General features: G+C 30.5%; 1 protein-coding gene across 2 annotated transcripts in view; it reads right to left on the bottom strand.

Annotated features, from left to right (window-relative positions):
- Positions 1-17,143: 17,143 nt before the first annotated feature.
- Positions 17,144-25,475, bottom strand: part of LOC112685389 (cAMP-dependent protein kinase type I regulatory subunit) — an 81,855-nt gene continuing 73,523 nt past the window's right edge. For both annotated transcript variants that reach the window (XM_025557244.1, XM_025557245.1), the window contains exon 7: positions 17,144-17,393. In XM_025557244.1, the coding sequence (XP_025413029.1) occupies positions 17,309-17,393 (85 nt within the window). In that variant the 3' untranslated portion in view covers positions 17,144-17,308. The remainder of the gene's footprint in view (positions 17,394-25,475) is intronic.

Raw genomic sequence — 25,475 nt, 5'->3', positions numbered from 1 at the left:
TATTTTCTATTTATATATATACATTAAAATCGGAAATATAATTTTATTATTTATACCCAACACGTGTAATATTTAGTAATTACTAAAGATGTTCCAGGTAGAATTTTTTTTATAAATCAGGAAAAGAGTATTAGTTGGATATAAATTTTAATAATACACCGAGTACTGGGTAAGGGCTGAGTAAAAATTCAATGTTACGCCGGGTACCGGGCAAGGGTCGAGTCTTAATTATTACATTAATTGCTGGGTGTATCCAGAACATTTCTATTTTATATTAATTTAAAACAAAATTAAAGAAATTTTATTGTGCTTCCTCATCATTATTGATTGAATTCATATTTTATAGTACTGATTGAATAAAAAAAAATTTAAAGTTATTGATAAATTTCAAATTATAAACGGGCAACAAGCGAAATAGGAACGACAGCAAAAGTGATTACAAGTGCTTTAAGCGTCTTGGTTATTGACTGATGGATGATGTCCAATGGGAAATAGTGGCTCAAACAAGAGGGGTGTTTTGGGTGTCTGGACAAAAATTTTATTCGATGACTGTCGAAAATTTTTTTTAAATGTACAACATTTAACTGCCATCATATTTTATTCATAGGATTTATTACACATTGTAATACTATTATGGCAGTTGAATGTAAATCATTATATGTTATAACTTATAAATGTACATAACGACTTTTATTCATAATAGTATATAGAACAAATTCTGATATGTAATATCAATAATTGTGAAAATAAACATATTATTACATTATTATGATGATAATGATAATCACAAGTGTGTATCTTTTTTATATTTTCCGAAAAATCAGCAATACACCTACCTCCTGGAAATGCCACACTAGTGGGTATCTACTAGCTAATATTTTTCATTTATCGTTGTCCAAATCTTGATAGTATAATATTTGTTTGACTGTCTGTGCCAACGTGTTATTTAGTTTAACCGACTTTTTTGCTTAAAAAACTTCAAAAATACTGAAAACATACCTCAGAAATGCAATATCAGTATATAAAACTGAATGGATTAGTAGCGTTGAATATTTACAGTGTAATTGCAATTACACAGATGACGTCATTATATCTAAAAATAAATTTTGGTAATGATTTTCAGTTCATCGAATGAATGCCAAACACAAAAATAATTACAGTGGTAGGTTCGAATTATACTATGAATATTAAAAAGTAATGATTCGGAATTCTATAGTTATTAGCTTTTAAAAAATAACTGTGGGTACAGGTGTATATATTATATTATAGATTATACCACTGACGGACACCCTCCTTGAAAAAATCTTGGTTGCGCCAGTTGATGGGAAATAATGTGTTTTAATTTCATATTGATAGTATAATTTATTAATAAACACAATGAATTAATTTTCAAATTCATAGAACCAAACACCATTTATACACAATAATAACCAGCTATGTAAATTAGTTCGTTAGTTCTAAAGCCGTGTTCACACTATACCGAATGGTGTTGATCAACAAGTTCGATTTACAGTGTAGATCAACATAATCAACTTTCAACTTTTCCTAACTAACATTAATATGTGTGGACTAGTCAACCGATACAAGCTAACCGACACGATATCGAGTGTGATTATCGAATGCTTTTTTTTCCATAAGTATACTATATACAGTATTGGGAAAGATAACCAATATTTATATCTAGCTTAAAGATAAAGATAATGACTAAAGGTTTATCTAAGATAAAGATAAAAGATAATCTTTCGGTTATCCAGATTAAATAAAAAGATAAAAGATAAAAGAGAATTATTTAAAATAACATTTAAAGTTTAACTCTTGGCTATACTTTCAAAATAACTCTTTTATTTAATGCCTTAAGGTTTGATGAAATATTGATGGAATATTCTTATTTTTCTTAAAAGTAAATAGGTTAATAAATTATTAACAGATGTAGATTAATTTAAATTATTATTTATTATACCTATCTATATTTTAATATCCGTACAAGTAGTGATTACTAAGTGGACTTACATTATTCTTATTTTTTTTAACAAAATGTAATTTGTTTATATAAGTTAACATTTGGTTGTATTAGAATTTGTATTAAAATATTTTTTAATGTAATAGTTTAAATTTTAAAATACATATAAATTTCACAGTTCACATATTTAATATATTATTATATTATATTATATTTCATATTTCAATTATTATTGTATGACAAATTATGAAAAACGGCTAAATAAAATAAAATCTTATTTTAATAAAAAAAAAAAAGAATCACTTTGCTTGATTTAACATCTATTATCTATCGACAGAAAAAATGCAAAAAGATAAATATAAGATAAAGATACTCTGGATTTATCTAGATAAAAGATGAAAGATAATTTGGACGTTATCTAGATTATATTTAGAATAATTTTATCTAGATAGTCCCAACACTGACTATATATATATAAATGTAATTGTAAAATCGTAATTTTATTCATTTTGTACGTAAAATAAAATTTATAAAATTAGTGAAATCGAAAATATTGCAGTAGCTGCTATGGCAATTATCATAGGGATTGTTAAAATTGAACAGGAACGTCGCCGTCACCCAAGGAGTTTTTGGGCGAGGCCCAGCCTGATCCGAGGCAGACAAAAGAACAATACAGATGAATTCATGAAAGATTTATTGCTTGTTGAGGTTGATCAACTGAACCTAGAATACAGATGTGACTTGAGCTTTCGACATTTTTTTAGAATGAATATTTTTAATTTTGAAAATATATTCAGTATGATTGCGCTGAAAATCATTAAAAAATCACTAAATTCAGACAAGCCATTCTAGTGAACCAGCGTCTTGCAGTAATACTACGTTTTTTGGTTACCAGAAAATTCTTACATTTAATTTAAAAACTTCATCGAAAACTTCGATTACGACATATTTAAATAAAAGAAATTGTTTGATCGTCATTCCAATTCATCATGGATTAATGACTAATGAGAAACTAAAATCAAATGCACCTAATTCTAAAATACAATAACACAACTCTTCTTCTTATTTTCCTTCGCCTTTTTCCCTTACTATTTGAGGTCGACCAAAATTAGTGGTGTAGTTACGAGGGGGAGGGGTGTAAGGGGTTTCCAAAACTCCCCAGATTTTTTTTTAATGATATTTAATTATTATTTATTAATGTTTGCATATTATAGTAAAATTATATTTTAATTTTATTATGATTATGTATATATTAAAAATTGAATAACAAAATAATTTTATTAAATACGAGACATAATAATAATACTATTTTACATGTAATACTATTATATAGGACCTCATATCAAGATTTTCTAAGAAAATTATGAATTGACTTTTAAACATCCCCCCAGAAAAAAATTGTATCTACGCCACTGGCCAAAATATAATGACACAACTAAAAATACTAAACAGAATTGACATTTGTAGATTATATCAGTTTTTTTAATTGATAAAATTATATGATAACATTGGTTTGATTGAACATGCTTGAACATCGATTTGAACATGCTTTGATACGTCCACACCACTGTTGCCGATTCCGATTCTCTTTGATCCGTACCGACTTGAGACGGGTTGCGTTCGATTCGACTCAACAAAGCCGGACGATACGTACACATTTCTTCGACATTGTCGATTAACACCATTCGGCAAAGTGTTGATGCAGCTTAAGGCCGTATTCGCACTATGGGGTAACGCAACGGTTCGATCACGCGGAGCAGTCTGAGTTCTGTTAAATATCGTTTAAACATTTTTAAATTGGAACGTTTACATTATCGATAACGCCACGTCATGGTTAAACCACGAGCAGGTTGAACGATTAATCGAAACAATATTTTATCGGAGCGAAACCTGCCCTTTCCTAGAATAAATTACTAGTGTGGACTAGAAACGCCAGTCTACTTGCGGTGTTTTTGGTTTTATGAAGCCGGGATCCCCCGGCTCGGGGCTTGGCATAGCTCGACGCAGCAAATACGAGTAAGTCGTGGAACGGTTGTGACGTAGTGCGTGTCTTCTCGAAAGTTGTCGGTCTTCGGTTTGACCCGAGTCAAAAGAGACGAGCCGCGCTAACGTGTTCCGAATAACATACGTGACTCGTGTGTACTGTGTGTGAATGAAAAATATTAAATATTTTTTTTTCATTTTATTTTGTTTTATTTGTTTCAATAGGTTGGAGTGGTCAAACAAACTTATTTTCGAGTTCCTTGAGCTCAATGAACAGGCTCGGCACTAGTATTTTTTTTCCAGGGGGGGGCAGAGCGGGGCAAATATTTTTTTTACACGGGCTAAGGTTTTTTCAATAAATACTGAGGTTATATAAATAATATATAAATGTTTTCGTATCGTATAACATAATACTTAGCTATTATTATTTTCGTGACATACAACCACAAACAGATGAAAACGAACAAATGTTAATAAATTATAAATAAATAAGTAAAATAAATGTATACAATTCAGAGTCTATCTAAAAATTAAAACAAAAATCTTCCAAAATACGAAAGTATTTACATAAATTACAAATTTTTAAAATGTATACGAGTATTTCATAAATTCTTTGATGTTACTATTTTAAAATAATGTTTTATGACTTTATTATACAATACATTTTTTTCAGTGGGGAGTTGGCGAGGGGGCTGAACTGTTTTCTTGGGGGTTAGAGCCACTCTTGCCTCCTCTCGGTGCCATGCTTGTCTATGAACAAGAATCTTGTAACTGGAATCATAAAAATCCATAACACTTAGTTTAAAATTATGTGCATGATTTGTGGGATAACATTTCAAAAAACCTGTCAAAGTTTAATAAAATAACTACACAATATAATATAATATGCTGCAGCATTCGCAATTTCTTCTTGATTATTAATTTTATGAAATTTCTAACTACTTATTTTTTCTGCTCGATGTTGTTTTTTTTTTTTTTTTTGTGATGACCAAGTAACAAAAGACTAGATTGTGACCGTTCACGTATGAAATACTTGGGACTGTGACTTGACCGTGACTGTTGCGTTACCTATAGTGTTAATAGTGCTTAAATATACCAAAATAAATTATAATTCATAACTTAGGGTTATATTAATAGGTGTGCATATTTTTATGCACAGATTATCAGCCGGTTTCTGAGGGTGGGTCGAATAAAAAATGTATTGATTGGCAGGATAACGGGTATTGGCCGGGTAAAAAATGCAGTATTATACCAAGTACCGAGTAAGGGACGAGCGAGAATTCAGTGTTACGACGGGTACCGGGAAGGGCCGAGGTCTTAATTATAACATCGAGTACTCGGCTATTGAGTAATTGCCGGGTACCCGGAACATCTCTACTAATTACTGATGTGAGTGAAAATTGATGGATTGGTAAGTTAATTAAAATACCGACATTTTACAGTAATAGGTTTTACGTATGTGAACAGATAGTTTGTTGTCGTCACGGTGAAGAGAATATATCTTTTATATATCGTGGTTGTTGTCAATCGAGTTATGTGTAGTGCATATGGCGTATAGAATGTAACACATACTCTCAACATTTAAATTAATTATTATAAAATATTGTACGCTTCATTTTTAACTGAAAACCCTACATGCTTACTAAAATAACTTGGACTTGATGCGTTTACTATTGCCCATTGGGTAACATTTATATATTGTCATTAGTGTGGTGATGGTGTAAAATTAAATGATCTGAAGAGGAGTACAAGGAGTACTTAGTTACAACAGTTAAAAAAATTTTCTTCAACTAGGTAATGTAGACAGTTAATTTTGACTATCATGAAAAGACAAAGGAATGAATTTCAGTAACATTTTCGAGGTGGTCATTACTGAGTTTTTGATAATCAGCATGTTTAAATAATACTATAATTATTATAATTATAATTTCAACAATAATGAGTAATATATCAGTAATAATACAATTATTCTTGGTATTGGACGAACGGAGAAAAAAATGTGTTTAAGTGAAAAAGTGATACTCTCTACACTCGGATAATGCGATAAGCCTTAAAGACTTATCCAGAAATAATGAATTTTTAAACTACTTGCATGACTCTAAATATAAATTAATAAGAATGTGTATAATGTGTGTATGGCTTAAATTAAAACCTTCGAAAAGCAATTATTAAGGTATTAACGGAGAGGATTACTTAAATAAAAATTAAAAACTGTAGTATATCGATTCATTCTAAAAATGAAATTGTATGTTTTAGGGACAATGCAATTTAAAATTTATAATACTGATTATACGTCAAGTATTTATCTGTATTTTATTGTACATTATACGCTTTTAACCACTCTCACAATCTTATATACTTTTTTAAATACAACTATTTATCAAATTTCTGAATTATTTACATATTTTAAAAAGCTGATAAGATTTATAATCATAGAGATATATTGAATATAATAATATAATATTTAAAATAAATATTCAGTATAATAAAAATAAAACTATTGTTAATTTTCTATGAATAATTTAAATAAAATATTTAAATAATTAATTGTATAAAATAAATATTTGTATTAATCTAAAATGTTACTAAAAACATTATGAACCATTATTTTGAATTACTTGCAATCAGTAGCGGAACCAGGGGAAGGAAGATGAGGTTTTATCCCTGGGCGTAAAATTGTAGAGGGTGTAATTTTTGTAGTAAATAATTTATTATTGACTGCTAGTTTGATATTTTTAACTTAGTGACTGATAATATGTTTATAACTGTTTATACTATAAATATGATTATATGCAAATTATTAGAAAACAATTGCAGGAAAGAGTAATTGATTCTTTATCTATAGTAATTCGTAATTTTAACATTTTTCCCGAGCAGAAAAATCTCTAGTTCCGCCTTTGTTGACGATGAACCATACGAACAGAATCTATAAACATTTATTTTCTGAATAAATAGAAATATCGTTGCTTTCGAATTTAATATAGTTCCAACATTTTGAATTATGTTACAGTAAATATAATTTATAGTTATAAATTGAATTGTGTTAAATTATTAACATAAATGAAAGAACGTGAATAAAAAATGTATCGGTTGGCTCTAAGTATTAATGTAAATAACATTCTGGTATCAACGTCACTATTGTGTGTAAATGGAGGAGAAGGAATAACTAAAAATTGGATTGTGGAACACATTTTATTGTCATATAGGATCGTCCTTCACTCTGAGTTAAATCTTACGCTATTGTTTGAGATCTGTTGGTCCGTTTCATATAGATATACCTAGTAATATGCCTTGAATGAAAAAAATATACTCTGTGAATTCGAACAGTAGACATCTCAGATGTAACTTATAAACAATATGGTATATTCAAAGGTGCGTGAGCACGGGTGCAACATATGCAGTCTAGAATGCATCTGCTCTTTTTTAGAAGCCAGATTTTTTTAAGAACATTTATAAACAGTTTTAAGTTTATTGACAGATGAAAAAATTCTTTTAGTTTTTCTGCGTGTTCGCGATAGATTGTCTATTAACCTTAATACGATTATACATTAAAAAGATTTGGTGCTGACAAATTTACAATGTATCTATTGGCAAAAAATTTTCTGAAAGTGTTCCTCAGTGCTGTACCGGATTGGGAATTATGCGCATGCCTATAGGTATACACTTGCGGTTCTCAAACTTTTTTTTTCGTGTACCACTTGAGTATATTATCAATCAGTCACATACCATTAATGATTAATAAATAGAACCATACAACATACTAACATAGTTAAATACATTTATTTAAATAAAAAGGAAGTAAAATACTAAAATAAAATTATTATTTATTTATTAATACAAATTTATTAGTGTTTTTAAATTAATATACGAGTTAAATATTGAATTTTTAATTTCCGTTCTGCTACCACCCGGCCTTTCGCGTACCACCATGTAGTCTTTTGCATACTATTAGTGGTATGTGGCGTATATCGATTCCTCGATTCCGCCGATTTTATATCGACTCCTTCGGCTACTGTTTATAATATCGATTCCTGTTCACCCCCCCCCCCCCCCTTCTACATTGTATATGTATTTGAAATTTATAGTCTAAATAGACTTTATAAATAAAAAGTATACATAATTTAGACAATATAATATATAACTATAATTTATAATATTACTATTTAATTAATATGTATATGTGAATATACTGTTAATTGTATAATCTAAATTGTATAAAATAATTATAGTTGTATAGTTCAATATTAAAGTGTATAACTACTTTTGATAATATTTGGACACAGACTTTGACACGCAGTTAATAAGTGAACTTGAAAATGCTAACTGAAATCTTATCTTAAGATAAGTTATAATTTAATATCTTAATATCTATAAGACTATAATAGTATGTTTTTGTTGGTTCCGCTTGTTAAAATGTGGACTTTCCTTGTTATTTCTCGCATAGTTGCTAATAGGGATGGGAAGTTTCGTTCACTTAATTGAACTAGTTCACTGAACGATACACGTCTTATGTAATGTATATCTCGTAGTTCTGTTTAATTGGGAATGGGAAATTGGGAACTTGAAGTTTCGTTCAGTTAGATATAGTAGTTCGTTCGTTCATCGTTCACTGAACGATACACGGATTAACTGAATTAGAGGTGTGTCGTTCGCGAACGAACGGGTCGTCGTTCGTCCGATTTAATTATTTTTATCGTTCGTTCGTTCATCATTCGCCATCATAAATTCATAAATATTGTAGTGGTATGATTGCATAGTTGCACTGTTCAAAACGATGATAGTTCAAAATGAATAAATCGTTCTTGATTGAACGATTTAATTATTCTTATCGTTCGTTCGTTCATCGTTCGTTCATCAACCATTGAACTAGGTCGTTCATGAACGACACATCCCTAGTTGCTAATCAGTATCGTTAGTATCGATCTAGTTAACGAAATTGCTCCACGTGTATAAAGTGTCACACACTCGCACACTTGTATTAGGATCTTAATTACAATTTGTTTTACATTTAAAATTTAGATTATACCTACATTTTACAATATATTCACATGTAAATATTAATTAGAATATGCATTTTCATTTTGAATTATATAATTATATAATTGGGGGGGGGGGGATGAACAGTGTCCGGCGGAATCGATGTGTAGATATTATAAACAGTAGTCGGCGGAATTAATAGCCGGCGGAATCCATATAAACCTTTTTCCTAAGCAGGTAATTTCGGCGGAATTAATAAATCCCCGTGGTACGCGTATCACAGTTTGAGAACCGCTGGTATACACTATAATTTATGGTGCATACGGCACGAACAGTTGTAGATGACTTGAAACACAACATTATTTATGTTACCTGAACAAAACCATAATCCGAATAACTGGTTTAGTTTTACACTGCTGTTTTTAAAATATAAATATTTGAAAAATATTTTTTTCACCGGATCTCATTGATTAATTATTTTAATTTATAGGACTCCAATAGAAATGACTTGCCAACCCCTACTCCAGCATCTTATGTATCTGACCTCCGATCTATTGCGGGATTTAATATGTCGCCGCATATTGACGAATAATAGGTTCACGCGATAGATAATATGAGCAGCTATTGTAAGGCCGTATGAGTAAAACTCCTCGCATCACGTTCATCTTCCAATATTATCGTTTTGTATAGGGATCCTAGATTTATTTTTGAAAAAAAAGGAACATTTTAAATCATACCTATTTTTTAAATTCATATTGGTGTTAATTTGGGGAGAGAATGAGGGGACTTATGTTAGAAATTAACATATTACAAAATGAAATATGTGAAGTTTGTTGTACAAATTTAGGAGCTAAAATTAAATTTGGCCTCAATAGTAACTAAGTATATACGTACTATAAAATAAAGTTAATCACAATATTCGATACTTCAAACAAATATCAATTATAATTAAAATTAAAAATAAATAATTAGGTGACTTTCCTATTTTTTTTAGATTTTTTTTTTACAATCAAATATTATTATTAATTATCATTTGATTGAGATACTATGGTTTATTAATAAAATAAAATTTAAAAAGCTTAATATTTTCGTCACTAAGATTCCAAGAAATCTCCACACTTAAATATTTAATCTCATTGACCCTTGCTCAGACCATTTGCCAGTCATGCTTTCACTAGACTGTCTTCCCCAAGCTAAAGTCAATCCCTCAGCTCTATCACAATTTCCAATCGACTGGGACAAATTTAGTACAATCCTATCTGAAAAAACCTGCCTTAAACTCCGCCTAAAGACTCCCTCTGATATCGATGACACAGTAAACCTACTCACAACTAATACCCAAACCTCTGCGTGGGACTCAGCCAAACCTGTGCCCTTGCACGTTAAGCCTCCCCCTCATCTCCCCTCCTACATACGAACTCTCATCTCACAAAAACGTCGCGCTCGGGTTATTTGGCATAGAACTCGATACCCTATTGACAAATCCCATTACAACGCACTTACCCAAAAGTTGAAACGTCTCCTAGCTAACCTTAAATCGGAGTCTTACGCAAACTATATTTCTTCTCTCACTGGCATAAACGGCTCCCTATGGAAAGCCACTAGGAAACTACTACGAATTCACAATCCTCCCCCTACCTTACGTAATGCTGATGGTAGCTGGGCATTGTCTGAATAATCTCAAGCCAACATATTTGCCAACCACCTATCAAACACATTTCAACCACACCACAATATTATCTCTCCAACCAAAATCCAAGAAGTTGAAAACTTTCTTAACTCTCCTCTTCCAATGTATCCTCCTCCTAGAGCTTTTTACCCTAGTGAAGTTGAATTTAATCTTAAGAAAAACTCACCAAAAAATCTCCTGGTTTTGACTTAATTTCAACGGAAGTGGTCAAACACCTTCCCAGAAAAATCATAATTTTTCTAACACAAATTTATAATGCTATGCTTCGTTTATCATACTTTCCTATATTATGAAAATATTCTATTATAATACTCATACCAAAACCAAAAAAACCCCCTGACTGTCCTTCCTCATATAGGCCTATAAGTCTCCTACCAACTCTCTCCAAACTATTTGCAAAACTCCTTCTCAAACGAATACTCCCAATAATTGATGAAGCTAAAATACTACCAGACTCTCAATTCGGTTTTCGCAACAGTCACTCAACGATCCATCAGATTCATCGCCTGGTTGACAAAATTTCATTTGCCCTGGAAGAAAAATTATACTGCACTGGTGCTTTCCTTGACGTCTCCCAAGCTTTCGATAGTCTGGCACTCAGGCCTCCTTTATAAATTAAAACTTATCCTTCCTAGCCACTACTATCTGATCCTCAAATCCTACCTCGAAGATTGGTTCTTCTCCGTACGTGTAGGTTCTTCCTTCTCCTCTCCTACTGAAATAAAAGCAGGCGTACCACAAGGCGCAGTAATTGCTCCCCTACTCTTCAATCTCTACATCTCTGACCAGCCTACCTCATCCCATACCCTAGTCGGTGATTTTTCTAACGACAAAGCCATACTAGCAACCAGCCCAGATCCCATTCTAGCCTCCTCCTACATACAAGATCATCTCTTCTCCCTTGAATCATGGGGCGTAAAAATGAATGAAACCAAATCCATCCACGGTACTTTGCACTTCGTCACGGTGTATGCCCAACACTTTACCTCAATAATCAACCACTCCCCCCTGCGCAGTGCATACGTTACCTTGGTATACTTATTGACCGCCGTCTCATCTGGAAACCTCACATAATTAGCAAAACCCGTACACTTAACGACCGCTTCCGTCTCCTTCGTCCACTTCTAACATCAAAGCACATGAAACTCTCCAATAAGCTCCTGCTTTACAAACTCCTACTCAGACCCATCTGGACCTATGGGATTCAACTATGGGGCGCTGACAAAATTTCCAACATCAACCGCATTCAAAGATTCCAATCTAAAACTCTACGTACCATTCTAAAAGCACCCTTCTATGTCTTTAACCACACCCTCCACTCTGACCTAAAAATACCATTTGTCTCCGAACTAGCCAAAATTCACTACAAACGTTTCAATAGCCGCCTAGCCCACCATAAGAATCCGTTAATCTCCAATCTTTCATTTGCTTCTATCCCAGATAGTCCAGTTAAAAGACTTAAAAGACAGTGGTGTCGTGACCTGCTAGCCTAATTTAGTCCTACTCATGTCGTAGTACCTCCGCTAGGAGGCCTCTACACTCAGTCTAATCTGTCGTTATTTATTTTTATTTTATTTTATTCATCAATTGTTCTTATTGTTCTATTTTATTGTAACAGATTGAATAAAAATCTTTTAATAACAAAAAAAAAAAGCTTAATGATATTAAAATTTTAATTTTTAAAATAAGGTACATATGAAATGGATTATACAAAATACGGGACAAAATTATTTTTTTTATACTTGTGTCGGAACACCAAGACACTTTATTCAAATACGGGACGTATGGGATCCCTAGTTTTGTAGAATCAACCGGTTAGTAGGTTATGAATCAAACGGTTTTGCGTTGTCACGAGCCGCTGTATGTGTGTTACACAATCGTGTCCTCGAGTCAGGCGTAAATTCGCTTCAAACTCTGGGCCGCATTTGATGAATAACAAACGCAGTACAACGCAGCCCGTAGATTTCCAATTAATTTGTTCGTGTTCCACGGAATCGTCTTGCCGAAAATATTATTAAGTTCTAGCTATATATAAAGCGGCATTTTTGTGTTTACCCGGGCACCACCACCAGCGATTGTTGTTTAATTGCGCATTTCCCGTTAAAACTCTAACCACCCAATCGCCCTTCCCCGTCCCACCAATAATCGTACACGTTCCGATGCAAAAGTTTGTTTGATAAAATCATAACGTGAATCGTACGCCACCCGCCCCGTTAGGTCTCAATGAAATCGTCGGCGAAACGTTAAAAAAATGTAAAAACCCTATTCGTCCTTCTCTGAAACGTTAGTAATGTATATACGCTGTACGCATAAACAGGAATAATATATTCAGATTTTTGGATTGAGATAACTTAAACGAGTACGTTTGAATTTTCATTCTTATCTAAACATCATGGAATGATTTTTAGATTAATCTGTCCAAGTGAAATGTAACTTGTGTGTGCGTATGTATGTAACTAAGAAAATATTTATTTTTCCTGTAGACATTTTTTTTTTTTTTATTTGTCTTCTTCGTCAGTTAAATCAAAACCATTTTATTAGTAAATTAAGGCCAGAATAAATTACATTTTTAAAAACCAAAAAATTTCAATGCGGTCGGCACGTATTAAATTATTATTCAGTCACGATTTCGATTGAAACGTCTCCTACTTAAAAATATACGCTCAGTGTAATACGATAAACATATTCTTAATTTTCACTGTTATCATAATTACAAATTTTTGCTCACAATTTCTTCGCAGGAAATAATTATATATTTTCAAATAAATTGTCATAATAGGTCAACCGTAAACCACCTTGCCGTTACGTAAAAATGCTTCAAATGTTTTAGGATTGATAGAAGCACTTTTCTCTGGGTTGCTCTTTTATAATGTACGAAGCTTCGTTTGATTTCATTTCGTACTAAGCTAAAAGCATGCCGTAATAAAGCGTCAGTAGTATTCGAGCGCAGTCCCCGATGTCGGGATCGATAACATTTTCACTATGATTTTCGGTGTCATAAAAATATTGTGATTTTTTCATAACATATTACACATTTCAAACCGACAAACCGAATAATATTGGTTTGAGTAATATTGGGTAAAAAGGTTCTTTTATTTCAAATTATTGTAGTTATAATAACTGAAGCGAGTTTGGGTTGATGAAATGATTCGGTGAACTAAGTTTAATTTTTTTTATAGGGATCAATTATCCAATTTTTTCTATCGTATTTGACGGATTTGCTCAAACAATTTCACGGATTAAAGATAACTTAGTTAAATATATATTTTTTTAGAAAGTTTTGAAGAACCATGTATAACTACCATGTTAGAAGTGCTGTATCTAAGCCCTCCCAATATATTTTGCTGGCTATGGACTGGTGTATCCTAGGCCTTTCCTGGGATTGCGAGGTAAAAGATATTTTTTCTAATGGCTTTTGTTAAGATTATCGTATTTAAAATTTTTCCGTCCAGGGGCCACAACATTTTGCCGCCTCTATTCCCTGAAGTGTAAAACTGAAAATAAGTGTCTCCAACTTATTTATTAAAAAGCCGCTCGCAATTTGTTTTCCCCATTTCGGTACACTATTACACAATATTTGTAATTAATATCAAATCAAAAATAATAACTAAATTATAATTATATAAATAAAGTTATAGATAATTGTCTTTTATAAGACTGATGGTGGTACTCTAAAATAATTTAATACCTTTCGGTCTGAATGTCCCATCTCCATACAAACCAAGATTAAACCAATACCTATATCTCAATAAAATACTATGTCGAATAAATTACTCTTAAATGTATAAAAATTTTGTATGCTACTAAATAATATATATTATTTTATAGTATAAAATTTATTTTTTGTATAATTTTATTTATGTAAAAATAATATTCCATCTAGGATATAAAAAAATCGATTTGGTTTTATTTAGAATCATCGTAAAAATATTGCCACCTCTTTAGATATTTCAGGCAATACCTACCCTAGAACCAGCCCTTAAATACAGCCCTGACTGCGAAGGAAAGAACACTCGTAATCCATCACGGTTTTTTTACGGTAGTAAATGTTAAATAAGGAACAAACGAGGTGTTGAGCACAGACTAATCTTGAATTTACAATATTTGAGTTAATGGCATAAATATTAACTATACACCATAAATTTTAATTCATGAACGGTCAAAACACATTCAATAAATATTTATTATATAGCAACACCCTAACCGTTTTTGCATTTTAAATTATGAATAATTTGAAGAGAAAGAATGGGATTTGTTTTGCATGTATTTAAATATGATTAATTAAGGGTTAATCCGTTACTGCCCTCAGCGTCTCAATTATGATTCGTTAAAAATATTCCTAAATGTTATTATTAAACATGGTTACTCTTTGGTTCTTTGGTTTTGCCAAAATTTGAATATTTTGTGCGTTCACGAAAATCTCGGAGCTCAGAACGACGGCTACGCAATCATAAAGCCATGTTCCGAGTGGACCAAATTGAATACAATAATGATAAACAATGTCTGGCGCAGTAGCGATATACGTTCAATTTGAGTACAAATATTGGGAATGCTGAAATTGTTGAAAATAATACTGATGGCATTTTACTGTAGTTATTATAAATAGACTAAAAAAATAAAATAAAAACAGGGGTACTAAAGACCCTTTACGCCCCTTTGGTTGCGCCTGCGAATGGCAATGCGATGGCGAGCACTTCATCAGACTGATGGATGGCGGGATAACGAACGTTGAACTGTCAGAATATGCGAGGTTTTGTGTGGTCGGTAGTGGCGATGAAACCGAGAAGGGTCAGCCACCTCAACGAGGGGCCAGTGGTGACTTGTAAGCACCTTCTACCGGAGCGTTGCATTGGTAAAAACATTTTGGCATGGGTGGGTGGTATTGGTGCTCAGCAGTTACACAGCGAAGCCAGAACAATTTTTTCTGGGTAAGTGGGTGATCTAAATTTGTCTGCCCCGGCAAAACGTAAATGTTTAAGTCGCTTACTGCGGCGGATTGTTTAAGTTTTTGGGGAGGTGGGTCAGTGGATATCCCAGGGGAGTGGGACGACGACGAAATACTACTGAACTTGCAGTAAAAAGGCCCAGCCCACATTAGCGATGGAATTCATCTCCATGTGTCTGGGGAAATAAAAAAAAAAAAAACTCGCTGCCACCGGTCCGGTACGGCGCGCGGTCGGTCGTCCGAACAGCTGTAGCTGTTACGGTACGCAGACGGCGGTTGAACATATCGAAACCCCGCGTCGGTACGCGACGCGCCGTTCACATTACGCCGACGTCCCGGACCACGTGCGACCTGTGCGTGTTTTCTCAGGACGACGAGGGAGGAAAACGCGTGTTCGATTACCGTTGGCGATGAGATAACGTCCTTCTGTCGGTACAAACGTCACAGGGCTTCCGGGTGGCCTCGTTGCTGCTGTCTAGACCCGTTCGCGGCCTCTTCCGTTTGACACGCGTTCGTGCTCTCGTCATCGTCCTTTTCCCGTTCGGGTATCCTTCCCTCCTTACCCCCTCTCCGGGCGCGTTGTTGTTTCCATTCCTGCGCAGGGTCCGTATACGTGGTCTGTGCGCTGTAAACAATAATACAAGTGCGGGCACACATTTTCACATTCAGGTCAACGCGTTCGGCGGTGTCACGGCATGGTGGCGATGGTAGGTTTCGGAGGGCAGGACCCCTACACCCATCGTCGGGAGAAACACAGGAATAATATTCAAACGCTGCTTTTTATTTTAATCTTTTAATCGACTGACCTTTCAATGTGCTCGGTTTTACATATATACGTGAAATATACATATTATTTTTCGAAACAATCTTACGAGTTTATAACACGGCGTTACACTTCCGGTTTAAGAATAATAAAAATATTGATAATAATAAAAACAAAAAAAAAAAAAAAAAGAGAACCGAAACGAAAACAAATACACGTCGTCATACATATGGTACAATTGTTATTAAAATCATATCTTAACTATATAATGTAATAATATAGTGGTATAATGTTATACGTTACTTAGTCGATTAACTGTTGTTGTGTACAACACATTTAAATGCAAAACGTCAACAGCGTAATTGAATACAAAAAATATATATAAATATTGAATAAAACTGTTAACCCTTTAACCGACCAATGACTACGGTAGTGGAGAAAACGCGGTAATAATAATATTTAATATTGTATAGTATAATATTACAGTAGAATATAATATAAGTAATAATAATAATTAATATTATTATTATAATCAGAAAATATATGAACCGTAGGGTTTCTTCTAGTGTCGTTTTAAGTCAGTAGAGTTCATCAACTAATATTTAATAGATCATTCGGACAGAAAATAAAAATTAACCAACTACATACATATTTATGACTTGAACAATCTTGTTTTTGACTGACAACGTTTTATGAATGTATATTTTTTTAACGACTTTTAACAATAATATTTATATTATTAATATTTTAATTATATTTTTTACAATTTGTATCCACATAATAATTATAATAATAATAAAAATAATACAATAATAAAAACAATAATAATAGCGCGTTATCAAATATATTTACGAAATTTGATTTAATTATAATTGCCTAATAGTATACAACGCAGAAACGAAAAATGTCAAAATAGTCAATTAATAACTGAAAATAGTTTTTAAAGAACACAAAAAAATAAATAAATATTGTTCGTTGTATGCGTAAATCCTATACAGACAAGGATACGAAGCTGTTGTATTGTGTAATGTTTCTCTTTAATATATCAGCGCACGGGCCCAACACTCTTTCAAACCTGTAACGAAAATAATGTATCATAATTAAACGTGTACGTTCTTTCATAAATATTTTATGTATACAAATATATGTAATGTGAATAACCATTTCACAATCACTTATAATGTAATTGTTGCAATGGAATATTAAATTCAGATTGGTTGCAATGAATTATCTCGCCCCGTACGTTATATATTTCGAAAGTCAATTAAACGATTTTTTTTTTTATTGTTATATGAATTTAGTGCATTGTTCATGTCCACAAAATTTTAGTAAAAGCTGACCTTTGTCATTTAACAGAACTGTTCATCGGTCTGTGTTCATTTTCGCATATATACAGGCGTAATATAACTAGGGAAAATATTATATGATACGCGAAGACTACGAACACAATCTAAGCAGTACGTTGACATTTAACGGTTTTTATTTACATTATTTTTTATACCATTTGAAATTGCGCATAAAAAGAAAGCAACATAACTGCACAATCTCAAAAAATGTGTACATCAGGGAGTTTTGTAGTTTGAAATGTGAAATATATTGTCAACTGTAGTTTTAAGTTTTAATGTTTAAACATTCTCAATGCTACATGTCAACGACAAATTTTTCTCGTATTTCACGTTTTCTGTTACACGATCTCTATGGTTCTTTGTCAACCATTACTGATTATAAGTGGAATACTGTCAAAATATAATCATTCTTTTCATATTACATTATAAAATCTAACAAAGTTCTAACACAAACGGTAAATATTTAAAAATTAATTTATACCAATTTATTTTTTCGTAATGCTATAAGATTCGTTTTATTAGAATTCGATTTTGTGGTATTATTTTCGAAATATAATAGCAAATGGACGAAAAAAAAATGTATGCGTTAGGAAATAGAAATATGATAAACACAATGTGGGGATAGTTTTTCAGTTTAGGTAAGATCGATTGGACAGCAAAAATTGTTTACTGACCATTATCGAGAGAGAAATTCAATAGCATAATATTTGTAATTTATATCCTAAAGACTTGGTTTGTCTTTTTAAGCACGATGTCTATTTATTGAAGGGTAACATTATACTTTTAATGGTACGCTATCGACCACCTATGATATTTTAATGAATAGGATTTATATTGAATAAAAATGCGAAAATTGAAAATTGTGTACAACACTTTCCACGGGGTTACCATCTGTTTGATTAGCCCAAATAAAAATAATACGACAGACATATTTCTAAAGTACACATTTATAGTTTTTGTTAAAAATACATTCGTTGAAATTAATAACGTATATAAATCTCACCGCGTGTAATGTTTACGCTAAATAAACACATAATGATACGATTATGGTACGTCACATTAAATCAAGTTCATAACACCGTAAACGTGCCCAGATTTTCAATCGCAATCATATGCAATATTACACTTTTGTCCGTTTAATATTTGGAAGCAATTATTTTGTGAAGATCCGATGAAGTAAGAATAAATATTACTTCGAAATATGTAGCAGCACGTAAAATTCAATACGTATATTAAAGTGTCGAGATATAATAAACATTTAGTTATAACACCACGATTTTAATATTATAAATCGTTTTACACCAGTTGGGAAACCTTTACAGAACAATGTCATAATTTTGCTATGTTGTTACTTGACAATCTATGTTCTCGGCAGAACGTAAGCCTTACTCAAAAGGCTGTATACTTTTGATAAATGAACACGTCCTGTCGTATTTTTGCGAAATGCCGTGTGGTGTAAAGATTTTATCCGACAGAGCAGGTAAATAAATAAAACAATAAATAACCACCACGTATATGTAGGTGTGTAGATAAAGTATGAATTGTTTAATTTAATTAATTATATTTATTTAATATTAAAAAATGACTAGGACAAAAGCATATTTCATGATTTTCGTCGTTGCTTATTATGGATCACATACAAAAATTATGTTGACTTCATTAAATGAGGTCGAATATGTTGTATTAGTAAAGGAACGCAGTAGAAAATGTAATTATATTTCTGTGTCCCTATGCAAAATACAATATTTATTTATAATATTTGAATTTAAAAATTTAAGAAAAATAAAAAAAAAAATATATTAAATATTTTATAAAGACAATCAAAGATAGCAAATTAATGAACATTGTCAATAATTATAACTAATCGAAGTTAAAATGCATTTATATGCATCATATCTCAAAAAAATATTAACATTTTTTATTCGTCTAGAATATTCGAATTTTTCAAAATAATATATAATATATATGTTACGGGCAAAATTCGAAATCGGGCAAACCTCAGAAATGCCCGGACAAAACGTGAACTGCCCACAATCCTTGGGCAAAATATCATATTTCGGCTTTTGATCGGGCAAACCTAGTTATGACCAATGGCGCCGATCACCTAATTTATCTATGACATATGTCATAGTAGATTTTATAGCTGGGGCCCACCAAAAGTTACTAGGGCCCGGTTGTGGGCCAGAATTTTACTTATAAAGAATTTAAATGATTAGTAGATAGCAATACTAGTACCTAACTGCTAATAAACACTATAGCCTATTTATATAATAGATAGTTAGTAGATTATGATTCTACTGATTCTATAGAATATAGACTGTAGTATAGACTATAGTCTATAGACTCTAATACCAAATATAGTATACTAAAATTATTATACTAACGTAGTAACTCAACATTTGACAGCTCAACTATTAGTTATTAGACGTTACTAATAAATAAAAGTTGAGCTGTCAAATGTTGAACATGGTCAATGGTCATGAAAGTATGACATATTAAACTATATATGTTATATTGTTATAACTATGAATAGTTATTTTGTTATGGATTTAATAATTTAACGTATTTAAGGTAAAGGATAATGATAAATGATCGTTATGTCTTTATTTATTTAATTACTAAGGTAGATATATTGATTTTATATTTTTATGGTTTTACTTTTTACGAAGTAATTGAGTGAATAATATTTGACTACTGTATACGTAACTATACACTACTCTGTAGTCTGTAAGTAAATTCAAAATTTGTTACATTATTTTTAAATAGTTTTAACTGATATAAAAATGAATATCATTATTTTAAATAATACTATAATAGTATAATAGTAAGTATTTACTGCATGTAGAATTGTAGACTTATTGCTATAATCAAGGCTCAGAAGTTCTAGTAAATGCATATTTTTCTTGGTTCATCCTAGAACATCCAAAGTAAGATACAAGTATGTTTCTCACTACTCGGATATCACACACAAAATTTGATTGTGCTATTTTTTGCATATTTACGGGTTTTATTGCTATTTTGCTAATTTAGGGTTTAAAATGCTATTTTTGGGTATATTTTCACATTATGTAGGAAATAATCAAATTTTGTTGATAATAATTGTATTTACTTGGTTATGTTTTTAAAAATATTTTAGTTATTAGAAATAAATAGACTAAATCAAATATTATTTTATGTTTTCATTGACAATTTGATGTATTAATAGTTAGTGATGTCATTGTTATTCCTTTATTATATCACTGCATTAGATTATCAAACATTTTAATAATCTAGGATAATTTCCAAGGTAAATATATAAAACTATTTAATAATAAGTACATTTTTACAAATATATTTAAGTAATTTAACATTTTTGTTAACATTTTTATAATTCAATCAGTCCAACCTGTGTCTAATGAGCCCAACAATTTGTAAAATTATATTTTTTACAAGTTTAATTTATATTTTTAATTTATTACATTCTACTGGTTTAGATAGTGTATTCCCACATCTTAATTATGATATTAAAATTGCTGTAACATTATCAGTTTCTAGTTGTAGTACTGAAAGATTATTTTCAAAAATGAAACTAGTCAAAAAAGATTAAGATCGTTAACATCCGAAGACCGCCTAGAAGGACTAGTTAAAATTCCTTGTGAGAGTGACATTATGATTGATATAGATTTAGTAGTAGATATATTTGCACAAAAAAGTAGTATTTTAGTTAAATCATTAATTTTATAAGATTTTAATTTTTAATTAAATAAAAACTTGACAATCTATGTAGTATTATGGTAATTAATATGTTATTTTATTTGTATTATGAATATTTAAATGATAATAGGTAATTAGTTCTCGATTTCATATGGTTTATCAAAACCGTGTTAAGTCACAGCTTAATAGCTAGATAATAGCTTACCTATGTTCAAACAGGTCATAGCAAAAAATACATATAAATATTTTGTTCAGCTAAAAAATGAAAAAAAAAATTGGGGGTCCCTAGATGTAGGATGTCATAGTATTTTTAAAAAAATACGGCGCCACTGGTTATGACCAACTTCATTTGAGCAAAACCGCCAAAACCGTTTACTGACTTTTATCGTAAGGCCAAAACCGTAGAGTCTTAAATATGTATAAGGGTACTTTTTCATCACTTTATGTCAGAAACCAAATATTTCTATGCAAGGAACAATTTATTAGTAGCAATGAAGTACCGAATATCGAAATACCACTGAGGACTGCTAATATTCAAAATTCATTAATTGGAGAACAAAAGTTTACTTTTTATTCTTGCAAAACTAAGTGCACTACGAGACGATGCAAATGTAAAAAACAAAATATTTTGTGTAGTTATAAATGCCATGGTTCTAATATGTGTAGCAGCAAATAAACAAAAATATTATTTTTTATTATTATTTAAGTATATTAAATTATATCTATACAATATTTTATGATTATTATTTTTCTGTATTTAATATTAGTGAAGTTATTTAAAACGCTACAGTTTGGCCCATTTGAGGTTTAAATGTATTAATTAAGTTTATTCAATTATATTTGTACAATAATATTTATTTTATAATTATTTGTATTTAATATTAGCGAACGTATTTAAGGTTCTACGGTTTTGCCCTAAACGATAAGTCAGTATACGGTTTTGGCGGTTTTGCTCAAATGAGGTTGGTCATAACTAGGTTTGCCCGGTCAAAAGCCGAAATATGACATTTTGCCCAAGGATTGTGGGCAGTTCACGTTTTGCCTGGACATTTCAGAGGTTTGCCCAATTTCGACTTTTGCCCGTAATATATATAATTCGTACTAACTAACGATTTATTATATGCATAGTATTCGTCGAACACTTAATTCAAAATTAAATTTTTCATTTCAAATTAAACAACAAAAAGATGATAAGAAAAGTAAGGATTTTTTCAAACTTAAAAATAGAAAAATTAAAAGTAAAACAACTCTGGGCAATCGAATATAAATTTTACGATGTTAATACTACAAAAATATTACGTAAAATTAATTTAAAATATATACGTAATAATTTCATAGTTTTCTACTGATATATCTGATATATACTAATTTATCTAAACAATTTTAATTGTGTAGTCATTGGATGATAATAAATAACATAAAAATAATTGTTAAGAAAAATGTCATATTAATTTAACTGTGTAAAATACTACGAAGAAATGTAAGAAACACAAATTTTATAACTGTTGTTTTTACAATCAAACTTTTATTTTGAGTAAAATCTAAGTAGTTTTCTGTGATATATAATGATACACTATAATTTATTCTAGAAGCAGTTTTATGAATAGGTACCTTCAAGTATAAGTACTATTATCTATTAAATTGTATAACATAGGTATTACGTATAAAAAATAACTATAAATTATATAGAGAAATGAGCAAAATAAGATTTTTTTTTTATACGAACATTATTAATTCGAAAGAATTTATCTTCTCTTTTAGTACATGGTAAGGTTAAATCATAAAAAAAAGTTTGTTGTTTAAAAATCATAATGTTCTAACCCTAGTTTTGCCATATAAGGTGTCGTACTGCAACCATGTTTATTTTATCATGAAACTTTCACTTTTCATAAAGAAAAATTGTTTGAATATAAAGTAATAATTGTTTCAAACTCGTTTGAAGTAAGAATAAAGAATGATAGTGTTGTAGCGTCTATATACCTCACACTATATTTCATAGAACCCAGTACACGCATAGTATAATTACCATCTACAAAGCAGGAATGGGCAACTCAAAGTCAATAGAGGGCCAATTTTTAGAAAATTACAATCTAACGGGCCAGAGCGTAGAAAAGAAAAAAAAAGTAATTTAAAATATAAATTTTAATTAGCATTTATATACACGGAAATAATAAATTCAATACATACGACAGCACGACACGAGTGAAAAAACTAATATAGTAAAATAGTGCGGTACATATAGCTATCGTTGAAAGCTATGCGTACATACATACATATGACTTTTAGACATTTAACGATGTTTAATACCAGATAACAATTATTATATCGATAAGATAGAGTATAGACAATAAACTTTAAAATTGTATGATATGGTTTGAAAATATAGCACAGGTCAAATAAAAAGTTGCCCACCCTTGCTATAGAGTATACATTTTATGCTGAATATATTTTGAAAATAAGTGAGAATGATCTTCAGTGGTTCTGCTATTTTTTGAAAATTAAAGAAATGTACATATTTATTATTTTTTAAACTAGAGACGCCAGCCGTTTATTTATATTATTTATTATAATTTACGTTTTCTTTTAAAATGGTATTCATATTTAATATAATTTCTAATATTTAATCATCATTTGTTTAAGTGCTGAATAATTTGGTGATTGTTATGTTACCGCAAGCAAAAACTACGAGAAATACCGCTGTAAAATGTTAATAGTCAAATAGCAATTATATTGTTTCAGCGTTATTAAATTGGTTCCATTTAATTAACTAGTTTACTACCTGTCAATGTATAAACTTGACGTTAACAATATACGTTTACGTCAGCGGTGACTTTCGCTAATATAGGAGAAAACATGATCAAATCTCTGTCAGAAAATACACACAAAGTTTTAATTCCTTATGTTGTCCTAAATCTATTAAAGGTACATATATTAATAATTAAAGTTATTTTAATCAAAAGTTTTTAGGGGAAAATACTTTTAATATCATCTCGTATAATATACGAGATAGTTTCAATAAATATATTTACTGCTAATATAGCTAAGTCATGTCGTTCAACCAATGCTAATTTGTTATTAAATAAATATTTACTGATTTTGAGTGTATTCGTGCATATATGTAAAATCTTTGATTTCAACTGTCTAGTATAAATTTCTATATTTTTAGAATGATTGTATTGGTTTCATAATTATGTACTTTATTTATTTTTTATGTACCACCTATCCACCCATTTTGTTGGTAACAGAAAGAACTCTAAATATTATTTATTAACTCATTAATTGATTATAAATTTCAAAAAAAAGTACTTTAGGGAAGTAATTTATTTTACAATTTTAGCTTAAAGATAATGATGAGATATCAATTTAGAAAATTATGTTTTAATGTTAGTTAAAAAAAAAAAATCAAAAACATTAGTCAAATATTTTAAATTTCTTCTCAAAAATATTCACTTATCTCAGTAGGACACTAAAATCTTACATTCCATCTTATTGTAATTTATACTATACGCAATTTCATTAGATTTTTGATCATCAGCCGTATCCAAGTATTTATTTCCAACAACTACCGGTAAAGTATTGACTGCCGTCTGTTGCGTCAATTGTGTATTGGATTTTCAATTTTAAAGTTTTTTTTTTTTAAGCCTCTATACAAATTGTATGCCATTTATATACATATAACACACTCGTAAAAATCGGTTACGAGTTGCCAGTGTTTTTGACACATTAATTTTATAGTTTACTTGTCCTTGTATATATATATATATATATACATACAATATTGAACATAAAGCAGCGATGTATTTGAACAACAGAATATAAGAAGATAAAGAATAAATAATTTTATACGATTAAAATAGACAGAATGAAAAAAATAAAATTATAAATAATAGATGATATGCGTGCTTATATTAAGTAGCCATGACATTTTACAATGATGGATAAAACTTTAAGAAAAATTTGTGTATTTTAGAAAAAAAGTTTACAAATAGTTTTAAAGTTGTAAAAATGTATTTTTGGACTTGGTACTGAATTATAAGTGGATAAATTAAGAGCTATTTTTAAATGTTAGTTATAAATATATCATGCGCAAAAACCAATAAAAATGGGTAATAAACCGA

This window comes from Sipha flava, unplaced genomic scaffold, assembly GCF_003268045.1.
Source record: "Sipha flava isolate LNK unplaced genomic scaffold, YSA_version1 275_pilon_pilon, whole genome shotgun sequence".
NCBI classification, from domain to species: Eukaryota; Metazoa; Arthropoda; class Insecta; order Hemiptera; family Aphididae; genus Sipha; species Sipha flava.
This window is presented reverse-complemented; position numbering and strand designations above follow the sequence as displayed.